The sequence below is a fragment of the Trichechus manatus genome, unplaced genomic scaffold (assembly GCF_000243295.1).
Source record: "Trichechus manatus latirostris isolate Lorelei unplaced genomic scaffold, TriManLat1.0 scaffold00002, whole genome shotgun sequence".
NCBI classification, from domain to species: Eukaryota; Metazoa; Chordata; class Mammalia; order Sirenia; family Trichechidae; genus Trichechus; species Trichechus manatus.
In genome coordinates this window covers 3,728,280-3,740,623 of record NW_004443938.1, presented here as the reverse complement: position 1 = coordinate 3,740,623, position 12,344 = coordinate 3,728,280, and the positions used below count along the sequence as shown (strand labels likewise).

At 50.2% G+C, this 12,344-nt stretch overlaps 1 protein-coding gene across 2 annotated transcripts in view; it reads right to left on the bottom strand.

Moving 5' to 3' along the window:
- RNASET2 (ribonuclease T2) overlaps positions 1-12,068 on the bottom strand; it is a 36,373-nt gene extending 24,305 nt beyond the window's left edge. Inside the window, exons 1-4 of one of the 2 annotated variants that reach the window (XM_012554561.2) lie at positions 11,931-12,068; positions 10,339-10,435; positions 5,071-5,131; positions 539-594 (exon numbers count right to left, since the gene is read on the bottom strand). In XM_012554561.2, coding sequence (XP_012410015.1) covers positions 539-594; positions 5,071-5,131; positions 10,339-10,424 — 203 coding nt within the window. In that variant the 5' untranslated portion in view covers positions 10,425-10,435; positions 11,931-12,068. The remainder of the gene's footprint in view (positions 1-538; positions 595-5,070; positions 5,132-10,338; positions 10,436-11,930) is intronic. The other variant, XM_023728530.1, reaches the window with a different exon arrangement.
- Between the last annotated feature and the right edge of the window lie 276 nt (positions 12,069-12,344).

The window sequence follows — 12,344 nt, the reverse complement described above, 5'->3', positions numbered from 1 at the left end:
AGAACTCTCAACTGGGATTCCTCACGCCATGAAAACCACTATCATGAAGGTCTGCAGAGGACGGATGTGAGAGAACTCTCAACTGGGATTCCTCACACCATGAAAACCATGGAACAAGGAACAAAACCAGCCGCCATCGAGTGCACTCTGACTGACTCCTGGCGGCCCTGTGTGCGTCAGAGAAGAACTGTTTCCATAAGGTCTTTAGTGGCTGATTTTTTGGAAGTAGACCATCAAAAGAAGAACAAAATGAACATACGAAAACATAATGAGAAAAATTCAGTGATCCAAAAACACACTCAGAATACCTAACCTCATGTTTAAACTAGGTTGTTGCTATTCTATCCAAACGGAATGAAAGAAAATTAGGGTTATGCTAGAAAGACTAAAGGTATTTTTAAATAAAGATCTCGTCTATTCAATAAACTCCTACACAAAACAACACGTGTAAACACTGAGACCAGACTCAAGCTAAGGTTTCAAGGTGGCCAGCTTCCTTCCACTGCCTAATGAAGTTTTAATTGCATTCAATGCTTACCATAATCCATGTATGGTCCAGTAACCCGGAGGGTTGCTGCAGTCATTTTCAGCTTCCTAGGGGGGAAAGACGCAGGAAACAATTGGCTCATTGTCTGTTTAAACACATTTAGCAACCCTGCTTTTCCATCAACAGCCATCAACAAGGTGCAGCGACTGTACCGACAGGAGATAAACCCAGGGTTAGTTTAGAATAAATCGTCCTAGAAACACAGGGGTTGGTTTTTCTATTTGAAAAAAAAAAAAAAAAACACCCAATGCCCAAACAATGTAGACAACAGGATTTAAAAGCTATTTTCACTCTTTTGGTATGCTCACAAATGAAGCTAATCTGATGGAAACATTCATGTCTGCCCAGGAACAAGCATCTTAGTAGACAAGCAAAAATGAAAGCTTGGGTAGCAAAATGCCGGCAGTACGCAGCCAGACTAAAGCTTGCTCGGTGACTAGGCTCCAACTCGTCAGTGAAATAGCAAAGGACTGAAAATCTGGAGCCAACCAAAATGCTAACATGAGAGGGAGAGCATGTCCTTCCTCTTGGTAACAGAGATGAAAGCACCAAGATAAACATCTCGCTATAACACTCTTTGGAGCCCTGGTGGTGCGGTCATTAAGAGCTCAGCTGCTAACCAAAAGGTCGGCAGTTCGAAGCCGCCAGCAGCTCCTTGGAAACCCTATGGGGCAGTTCTACTCTGTCCTATAGAGTTGCTGTGGGTCGGAATCAACTCAACGGCAACAGGATTGGTTTGGTTTGGTGTAACACTTTGTTGTTGCCAGGTGCCGTCAAGTCGGTTCTGACTCATAGCGACCCCGTGTACAACAGAAGGAAATGCCGCCCAGCCCTGCGCATCCTCACAATCGTTGTTGTGCTTGAGCCCACTGTTGCAGCCACTGTGTCATTCCATGTCATTGAGGGTCTTCCTGTTTTTCGCTGACCCTCTACTTTACTAAGCATGTAAACACTCTTTAGGGACCTCCAAACTGTCTAGTTAAAAAGGAGTTTTTCCAAAATAAACAGTCAGCAAGAAATATATTTTGGCTTTCAGATCAGACTAAACAGAACTGATGTGCAGTCCCCCGCCCCCCTGCGGTGAAGAAGTAAACAAGGTCTGAGTCTGCTAAAACAGAGGTGCCATGCCTATGTTTCCCCACACCTTCCTTGCCAAAGCGCCTCTGTGTGGGGGGCCGCATCTTTCCACGATTAGTCAGGAGACTAGAGTGGGTCTCGGTTCAGTGACCGAAATACCTGATGTGAGGAGTAAAAGAAACTGCTGCATAATGACGGGGCAAAAGAACCAGAAAACAAATGTGGGGTCATAGGATGGTGGGGGCCGTTATTTCACCCCCACCTACATTCCCTCCAGGAGACGGATGAGCAGGGCGGCCGCAACAGTGGAATCAGACGCACCAACAGTCAGGAAGATAGCGCAGGACCGAGCAACGTTTTGTTCTGTTGTACACAGGGTCGCCATGCGTCAGGGCTGACTCGGCATCCACTAGCGACAACCTAGATCCCAACTGTACAGATGAGAAAACCGACGTCCAAAGAAGTTGGATAATTAGCCTATCGGCACACGTCTAAGCAAGAATAGAGCCAGGTTCTCTGGCTCCAGGTCTGTCGTCTTTGTGTGTGGCACATTCCTTTCCTGGGGACAACTCGGTTCACAGGCTTTCTTTTGTTCAGTCAGCGGGCACTCATCAAGCTCCACGTGCAGGGGACAGTGCCCAGCACTGACCACACCAAGCGAGCAGGACGGCAACGGTCCCAGCGCCTACATGTATATGAACCAGCTACTGTCAAGTTGACACCAACTCACGGCAACCTCAACTGCACGAGCGCTCAACTGTGCTCCACTGCGTTTTCAATGGCTGATTTTTCGGAAGTAGACTGCCAGGCTTCTCTTTTGAGGCACCTCTGGGAAAATCAAACTTCCGGCCTTTCTCTTAGCAGCCAAGTGCATTAACTGTTTACACCACCCAGGGATAAACCACTCATCAAAGGAAGCTGTCTCGGGGCAGGAGCCCAGAGACAGCCCAGCTGTCAGAAGGATGCCTTGACTAGAATAACAGATACTTCCTATCATGCTCACCCCGACTGAAGTTAATTTCCTAATGATAACATTTTGCTAGTAACTGATTTTTTAAAAAATTTCATTTCTAAAGCCTCAGGCAGGAACGCATTTCCAAGGGTGGCGTCTATAATCAGTGCACAGGGACACACCCACACTGCCACATAAAGGTCCCCCAGCACACGGCCTCTTTCCACACCTTGAAGGCAGAGCCTGTGTGCCAGCCAAGGACCACATTCAGTTAAGATGCATGCTCTTCAAACACGGGTCTTTCCAGTGAGAATGAAGGACTCCAGTAACGCTTCATCGCCCGGGGTGGAAACGTAATTTCCAACAAATGGGAACCTTGATTGCGTGACAATTTAATTCTCTTCCAAGCAATGCTACTCCCTAACCCCAGGGCAAAGGAACAGAGCTAGGTGAAAGAAAGAGACAACGTTTTAAAGTCTGGAAAACTATAAAACAGAGCAATCTAATGTAATAAACGGTACACCATTAGAAATGAGAGTTGCCAGATTAAGGGTAAAATTTGGTGCCCCCCAGGATGAAGAATCTAGGCATGAAGGCTAAGGATCATAGACCTGGGGGACATCTAGTCAACCGGCATAACACCGTGCATAAAAACAATGTTCCACATCCTACTTTGGTGAATAGTGTCTGGGGTCTTAAAAGACTGCGAGCGGCCATCTAAGATACAATAGTGGTCTCTTCCCAACCGGAACAAAGGAGAGTGAAGAAAACCAGACTCAGCAGTGCAGTTAGTCCACAGGATACATGACCCTGAGACCAGAAGAACTAGATGGTGCCCGGCTACCACTACTGACCACTCTGACGGGGATCACAACAGAGAGTCTTGGACACAGTGGGAGGAAAATGTAGAACAAAAATCAAATTCTTAAAAAAAAACAAAAAAACAAAACTAGACTTAATGCCCTGATAAGAGACTGCAGGAATCCCTGAGACTATGGCCCTAAGACACCATTCCCGGAAACCACCCTCTAGTCAAGCAACAGACAGGCCCGTAAATAAACCACCACACCGGAAAAGAACATGCTCCGTAGAGCAAACAATTATATGAGACCAAAAGGGCAATAATTGCCCAAAAGCAAAGACAAGAAGGCAGGAAGGGGCAGGAAAACCAGACGAAAGGAAACAGGGAACCCAGGGCAGAAATGGGGAGAGTGCTGACACAGCGTGGGGATTGTAACCCATGTCATGAACACTTCGTGTACAATTTGTTGAATGGGAAACTAATTTGCTCTGTAAACTTTCGCCTAAAACACAATAAAATATCTAAAAAAAAAAAAAAAAAGTAAAATTTGGTGAGGGTGACATGACACTGCATTTTAATTTGTCAACAAGTGACGTAAATAAATTAGCGAGTAAGCAGAAAAGTTAGTCATTCTTGCTAAATGCTGAAGGCAAGAACAAAAAGCCAGAGTACCCCTACAGAACATAAAATAATGTAACTAACAGATAGCAGCTGAGTCCGTGAGTGGTGCAAGCAGTTAAGTGCAGGACTACCAACCAAAAGGTTGGTGGTTCAAACCCACCCAGAGGCCCTCGGAACACAGGCCTGGTGCTCTGCTTCCGAGAGGTCACAGCCTTGAAAACCCTATAAAAAAACACCAAACCAAACCCACTGCCATCGAGTCGATTCCGACTCATAGTAACCCTACAGGACAGAGAAGACTACCCCATGAGGTTTCCAAGTAGTGGCTGGTGGATTTGAACTGTTGACCTTTTGGTTAGTAGTTGAGCTCTTAACCATTGTACCACCAGGAGCAGTACTACTCTGCACACGTGGGTCACCATGAGTCAGAATCGACTCAATGGCAAAAATACCAAACAACAAAATAACAACATGTAGCAACTACTGACTACTTCTGTCTCGCAAAGTTCAAAACTCTCAAGCAAAATTGTAGAAACACTCAGTTAAACGAGGGATAGCGTATCAGTACGATGACTCACTTTGGAATATTTGTTCAATTAATAATTTTGGGATAATTAGAATAATGGGCTTTGCAAAGAGCTCCCAAGAGCGGATGCTCTGGCCTGGGGTCTGCAGAGAGCAGGCAGAGGCAGGACCCCCCGCCGCAGTCCATGCTGTGACATGAAGATCCTCAGCGCGGACACCCTAAAAAGAACTCAGGAGCCCAGGGAGAGAGAGCAGCACGTGGGCGAGCCAATGTGGAGGAGAGCGGGTGCGTCTGCTGGGCCGAGCAGAGGAGGAAGCAGGGCACCACCAGCTCCTTCCTCTCAAGGAGACACTCTAATGAGGCCACACAAGGGGGACACAGTCGTGGGCTCTGGGAGGAACAGTCCCCTGGCTGGGAGCTGCCCCCACCCCCCAGCACCTCACAGGACAAGGAGGGCCGGGAGGCTCTGGAGCCAGCAGCGCCCACGGTGGGAACACATGGGGAAACAAATCTCTAAAGGGGCAAGGCTGGGCAGAAAAACTCACCTTGCACACTGTGGGCGGCCAGTGATGAACCATAATCAGCTTCTTCCACTCATACCTGCTGCTGTGAAAGACAAGGAACTCATTTTCCACGAACCTCTATACAGTTACCCCCCCCAAAAAAAACTAAACCCTCTGCCGTCAAGTCAATTCTGACTCATACTGACCCTATAGCGTTTCCGGGAGGAAGCCCCAGGCTCTGCTCGGCATGACTCGTATTGGCCAATAAACAAGAGACTGACGTGGGAAGGCAGAAAAGCACCTTTATTTCGTTGCGCAAGGAAACGAGTCAGTTGGAGCCGCTGCTGCCAAGACTGCTCCCCAAGGGTGAGGGGAAGTTTACTTTTAAGGGGTTTACTAGTAGGGAGTTTATACAAGTTACATCAGCAACATTTTAAATCATACTACACAGGCACAATGGGGTTTACATATAACTTCAGGCATCACCAGGATCCGAATGTAAATTATGGGGTGAGCTAAGCAAAGAAGGCAGGATTCTGATGCAAAGCTGGGGGTCAGCGGTGGTGGTGGTAGGGGTGGGGGGAAGCCAAGTAAAGGAAACAGGATTCTAGTGCAAAGCTGCAAGGTGAGCTAAGCAAAGAAAGCAGGATCCTGATGCAAAGCTGCTTGAGGCTGTAGAATTTTCCACAGCCTGGCCATCTCTGCCTTAATAGGACAGAGTAGAACTGTCCCATAGGGTTTCCAAGGCTGTAGATCTTTACAGAAGCAGACTGTCACATCTTTCTCCCATGGAGTGGCTGGCGGGTTCGAACCAGTCACCTTTCAGTTAGCAGCCAAGCGCTTAACCACAGTGCTACCACGGCTCCTTATAAAGTTACAAAGAGGCTAAATGACAGGAAAAACAAAAGAAAAGACAATCCATCCATCCATCCATCCATTCATTCACTCATTCAACCAACACCCAGTGCCTGTCACAGGCCGGGGGCAGTGCAGGGGACAGATGAACAAGACCCCTGCCCTCCAGATGTGACATTCCAGTGAGGGAGTCAACAGACATGGGAAGTAAGAAGCACACACAGTGACGTCATGGGTTGAACTGTGTCCCCCAAAAAGACATGTTCACATCCTGATCCCTGGACCTGTGAACGCGACCTGTGGAAATAGGGTGTGTCCTGACCCCTGGATTATGAACGTGACCTGTGGAAACAGGGTGTTTGAAGATGTCAGCAGTTAATCCAGGTGAGGTCACACTGGAGTGAGCTGGGTCCTCACCCTGTCACAGCGGTGTCCTTATAAAGGAGAGAAGAGACACGGGCACAGACAGGAAGGACACCAGGTGACAGCAGAGTCATGCTGCCACAAGCCAACTCTCTCCAGGAGGTGGACGGGGTGAAGCTCCAACCTAAAGTCAGTCCATTGGTGTTACAGACTGAATGATATCCCCCAAAAGACATGTTCAAGTCCTAACCCCCTGTACCTGTGAACATGACCTTATTTGGAAAGTGTCTTTGAGGACATCATTAGCTATCAGGTCATACTGGAGGAGGGTGGGTCCTCATCCCATCTGAGTGGCGTCCTTATGAAAGGGGAAAACAGACTGAGTCACATAGGGGAAGGTCCTACACCATGTGAAGACACGTCCACAAGCCAAGGACCGCCTGGGGCCACCAGAAGTCGGCAGGGACCAGGAAGGATCCTCCACGAGAGCCTTCAGAGGGAGCACAGCCCTGTGTTTGAGTGCATTTCTGTGGTTTTCAGCCTCCCAGTTGGTAGTGCTTTGTTACAGCAGCTACAAAAGCTCATACAGTGTTAAGCAGTGGTAAGTGGTAAAGGATCTAAAGAAAGAAAGAGGACAGGAACGCCGAGTGCGGGAGAGGTAGTGATTTGCAACAGGGTGGCAGGGATGCCTCACTGGAGGGACAGACTCGGGGTGCAGGAAGGACAGACTAGGGATGCTACAGGGACAAACTCAGGGTGCAGGAAGGATGGACTCGGGGTGCATGAGGGACAGACTAGGGGTACAAGACTGACAGACTCAGGGTGCAGGAGGGGTTCAGGAGGGGTGCGTGAGGGACAGACTCGGGGTGCATGAGGGACAGACTAGGGATGAGAGAGGGACAGACTCGGGGTACATGAGGGACAGGCTCAGGGTGCGGGAGGGATGCGAGAGGGGGGCAGGAGGGACAGACTCGGGGTGTGTGAGGGACAGACTCCGGGTGCAGGAGTAACAGACTTGGGGTATGGGAGGGACAGACTTGGAGTCCCTCAGAGTAGAAAGTGCAGCTTGCAAAATACTCTACAGATGTAAAAAGGAGCCCTGGAGGTGCAAGAGGTTTGCAATCGGCTGTCAACCTGAACATCGGCTGTTGGAACCCACCCAGTGGCACTGCAGGAAAAAACCTGTCAATCTGCTTCCGTAAAAGTGACGGCCAAGAACACCCTGCGGGGCGATTCTACTCTGTAACACGTGTTACCATGAGTCGAAACCTACTCGACAACAACAGGTGTTTGTTTTTGGTTTATTGATGTAAAAAGGTCCCAGCAAGGCAGAGACATCACGCAGAATGAGGCATACATAATCCAGCATAAATTAAATCTTAGAATCAAAGGTTCCAAAGCAAGACAGACCCAAGTTCTCGCACATGAATTTGTGTGAATAACTAGGCGCCAGCGAAAACGTATGGGATTCACAATTAAGATGTTACAAGAAATGTGTGCCAAGCCTGAACCGATGAAGCCAGCTCTCTGTACAGAGGAAAACAACAGAAGAACTGCCGTGTGTGACTTGTCAGAGCAGGCAGAACCGTCACAGGCTGCAGAGCAGGCAGAACCGTCACAGGCTTCTCCCCTGGGTGCAAGGCCCTCATTCGACCTCGGTGGAGGAGGCCTGGGGAGGTTGAACAATCGGCTAGGAAGACGAGAGCGTCACTACGCAGTTGACAATAAAGCAATCAAGGATCCGACCACCTCCATCTACACCCCACTGGAAGTATGGGTGTGGGCGTGAGGAAGCAAGGGGAACAGGACCTAAGGTGCTGAAAGAGGACGCGCCACTAAGCAGAGGCAGGAAGGAAACCACGGAGTCCTCAATCACAGCCGCTTCAGCTCTGCGTCCCCCAGAAGCACGCCTCGCTCACGGCAGCTGTTCAGTCAGATCAGATGCTCCATTAACGAGTGAGGGGGCCCTTCTTACTGGGTCCTTACTATCCGCCAGGCACTGCTCTCACTGCCTTCTCTAGATTAACTGATTTCTCCTCCCACCACCTCGATGAGGGAGGCGCTGTTGTGAGTTCGGTTTACAGGCGAGCCAGCCGAGATGCCAATGCCACACGCCCAAACTTGCACTAGCCGTTCACACCCAAACCGTGCACAGCACGACCTCGCCAGCAAGAAATACTCTATACTTTTTCACCTCACAGCAAAAAAAAAAGGAACGAGGTCTTTTCAGACTTGTTATCCCATTTTCTGGGAAAACAGAAATATAACGTTACCTCCTAAAGTTAAAACAGCAATGGTACTTAATTGAACAATAAAACCTACCTTTTTCCACACTTACTATAAGTACGAAATCCTTCTAATAAGCCAATCGTTATCCAAATAAAATAGAAGGAAAAAAAATAACATTTGTTATTCCAAATGTGGTATTGTCCACAAAATTAAAATTAGCCTCCTTGAGCACACTGTGCTGAGCCTGAGCCCCGTGACTCTCAGCCACAACAGAAGCGGGGGAGGCCAAAGGGGGCCAGAGAGGAAGGGCTGCGGGGCCAGACGCCTAGGAAGGGGAAGAACCACCACATCAGCAAACACTGCGCTGCCATCTAAAAATAAAGACGTCTCCGTCACCCACGTCTGGATTTCTACAGCACTAAGAGCTCCATCCACCTTGGCACCTGATAGACACTGTCATGGACTGAATTGTGTCCTCCCAGAATTCTGTGTGTCAACTTGGCTAGGCCATGACTCCCAGTACTGTGTGACTGCCTACCATTTTGTCATCTGACAGGGATTTCCCATGTGTTGTATATCCTACCTCTATGCTGTTAATGAGCTAAGACTAAGGATGGCCTTTATGTTATTGAGGCAGGACTCAATCTACAAGATCAAACAAAAAAAACTTGCGACCCCTACAGGACAGAGTAGAACTGCCCCACAGAGTTTCTAAGCAGCAGCTGGCGGATGTGAACTGCCGACCTTTTGATTAGCAGCCATAACTCTTAACCACTATGCCACCAGGGTTTCCTCTACAAGATTACTTTGTGTCTTAAGCCAATCTCTTCTGAGATATAAAAGAGAGAAATAAGCAGACACACATGGAGGACCTCCGACCACCAAGAAAAAAGAGCCAGGAGAATAGGGCATCCTTTGGACCCAGGGTCCCTGTGCTGAGAAGCTCCTAGGCCAAGGGAAGATTGATGACAAGGACCTTCCCCCAGAGCCGACAGAGAAAGTAAGCCTTCCCCTGGAGCTGGCGCCCTGAATTGGGACTTCTAGCCTCCTAAGAGTGTGAGAGAATAAACTTGTGTGTGTTAACGCCAGCCCCTTGTGGTATGTCTGTTACAGCAGCACTAGATGACTAAGACACAAACCTTGCTTTGTCTCTGTTGTTGTTAGCTGCTGCTGAGTCAGTTCCAACTCCTGGCGACCCCATGTGTGCACAGTAGAACTGCTCCATAGGGTTTTCGAGGCTGTGACCTTTCAGAAGCAGACCGCCAGGGCTGTCTTCTGAGGTGCCTCTGGGCATTGTCTCCTCTACAAGACTGGACACCCTCTGCAGGTGCTGGTCCTCTCATCCTTCAGCACAGTGTTTACTGCAGGGCTCTCCACATCCCCCAAACAACAGCCTCTCGGAGCTCCTTCTGTCTCCCAGACACCTGCTGTTGTTGGCTGCTGTGGGACGTGCCCCCGACTCAGGGGACCCCATGCACCACAGAATGCAACACTGCCCAGTGCTACACCATCCCCACCATAGTCTGCAGATGAGACCATTGTGATCCACAGGGTTTTCACTGATGGATTTTCTGAAGTAGATCACCAAGCCTTTCTCCCTATTCTGTCTTAGTCTGGAAGCTCTGCAACATGCAAGCGTCCACTGACAAATGGGTGGAGGCTGCACACAAGGTGCACTGGCTGGATTCAAACCTGGGTCTCCTGCATGGAAGGCAGGAATTCTACCACTGAACTACCGCTGCCCCATTCCCAAGCATTTCATCGGCATATATTAAAACCATCAGCTACACAAGGCACTGTGTTGAAAAATCTCAGAGTGAGACAATCACATGTTCAAAGTTTTTTTTGTGAAAATTTACTCACCTCAGGAATTTATCAGCATTGCACAGGCAGTAAAGCGCCAGACAGAAGGAACATAGGAGGATATTGTGAATTACTTTGGGCTTCATTGTGTTGAAATCTGTGAGGAGAAAATATCACAAATGTATAAAATACTCAGATCTCACACTTTAAAAGTACACACAATACCAGGCTTTTAAATGCCAAGGGTTTTCTGTTTTCTTGGTAATAAAATTTCTTGACACTCTTTTCTGCATACTATGAACTGGCTGCAACAATAGGCTCAAGCATAACGTTTGTGAGGATGGCGCAGGACCAGGTACTGTTTTGCTCTGTTGTACACGGGTCGTTATGAGTCGGAACCGACTTGTACGGTTTCGCCCTGTCGGACGCAGGACCGCTATGAGTCGGAACCGACTTGTACGGTTTCGCCCTGTCGGACGCAGGACCGCTATGAGTCGGAACCGACTTGTACGGTTTCGCCCTGTCGGACGCAGGACCGCTATGAGTCGGAACCGACTTGTACGGTTTCGCCCTGTCGGACGCAGGACCGCTATGAGTCGGAACCGACTCGTACGGTTTCGCCCTGTCGGACGCAGGACCGCTATGAGTCGGAACCGACTCGACGGCACCCAACTACAACAACATAAAGTGGCTTTAGTAAGGAAATCTTAAAAAAAAAAAATCACATAGAACAACTGCTGTTTCATCTTCCAATATAAGGAACAAGGCAGGGACCTCGGGGTGACCTGCTGCTACAGAGGACCCTGGCGTGGAAAGGGGCCTCAGGTGAGCTCAGCCTCCTCACCGTCTGCGCTTTGGTTTCTCAAATTTTGAAACTTTAAATAAAAACTAAAAAGTAACAAAGTACAGAAGGCCACACAAGTGTAAGGCAGGAAGAAAGCCCAGGAGGCGCCAGAGGGTGCAGTGAGGCACGGCCCCCAGCCACCAAGGCAGGTCCTCCCCGGAAAGGCGGGTCCCCCTGCAGAAAGTTGTGTTACTACCTGACCCTGGCGGTTGTTAAAGCAAAAGGCTGGTCAAACCCAGCCACTACCTATAAATGAGACAATCCTAGTAACAGGCAGGTGACTGAGACTGGCAGTGTCCACCTCCTGAGTGTTCCTCCTAGGGGACCCCATGGCCCCCGTCCTGAGTGTCCCTCCTAGGGGACCCCATGGCCCCCATCCTGAGTGTCCCTCCTAGAAGACCCTGTGGCCCCCGCTCCTGAATGTACCCTGGAAGGGACCTGTGGCCTCCGCTCCTGAGTGTCCCTCCTACAGGACCCTGTGGCCCCCGCTCCTGAATGTACCCCGGAAGGGACCTGTGGCCTCCGCTCCTGAGTGTACCCCGGAAGGGACCTGTGGCCCCCGCTCCTGAGTGTCCCTCCTACAGGACCCTGTGCCCCCGCTCCTGAGTGTCCCTCTAGGGGACCTGCGGCCCAGCAGCTTGCAAACACCCGAAGCCGACCGCCGCTCACACGGGGCTCCCGTCCCGTGCAAACGCCGGGCTGCACAGGAAGGGGCGACCTCTGCAGCTGAAGCTTCTCCTTCGTTCCCGCGGAGCCAGGATTCCTGCTGCCCGCGCGCGCTCCGAGCGCCGCCTCGGCACCGCTTTACCTGAGTCCGCAGGCTCTCACAAGTTCCCGGGCTCCGACCCGACAGTCAGCAGCGGTGCACAAGCCCGAGTCCAGGCCCACTGCGCTTCCGCCAACAGGCCGCTCCCGGCCGGCACCTCCTAGACCCCTCCCGGCAGCCCCGCCCCGCCCACGGACACGCCCCCGCCTTGGGGGCCTGGCTTCGGAGACCACGCCCCCGCCCGGGACCGCGCCGGACGGCCACGCCCCCGCCCTTCCGGACACGCCCCCTAGCGGCCCCGCCCAGCCCCTGATAAGCGCCTTTTTCCCTCCACCGGTCCTTGGTAAACAGGGTTTAGTTGCAGCCTGCCCCACTTCCGTCCTATGCCCTGTAAAGGCTGTGTTTTGAAAGCCCGCGTTTCTTGATGTTTGAAGTGCGCCCCGTTCCCTTTAACCA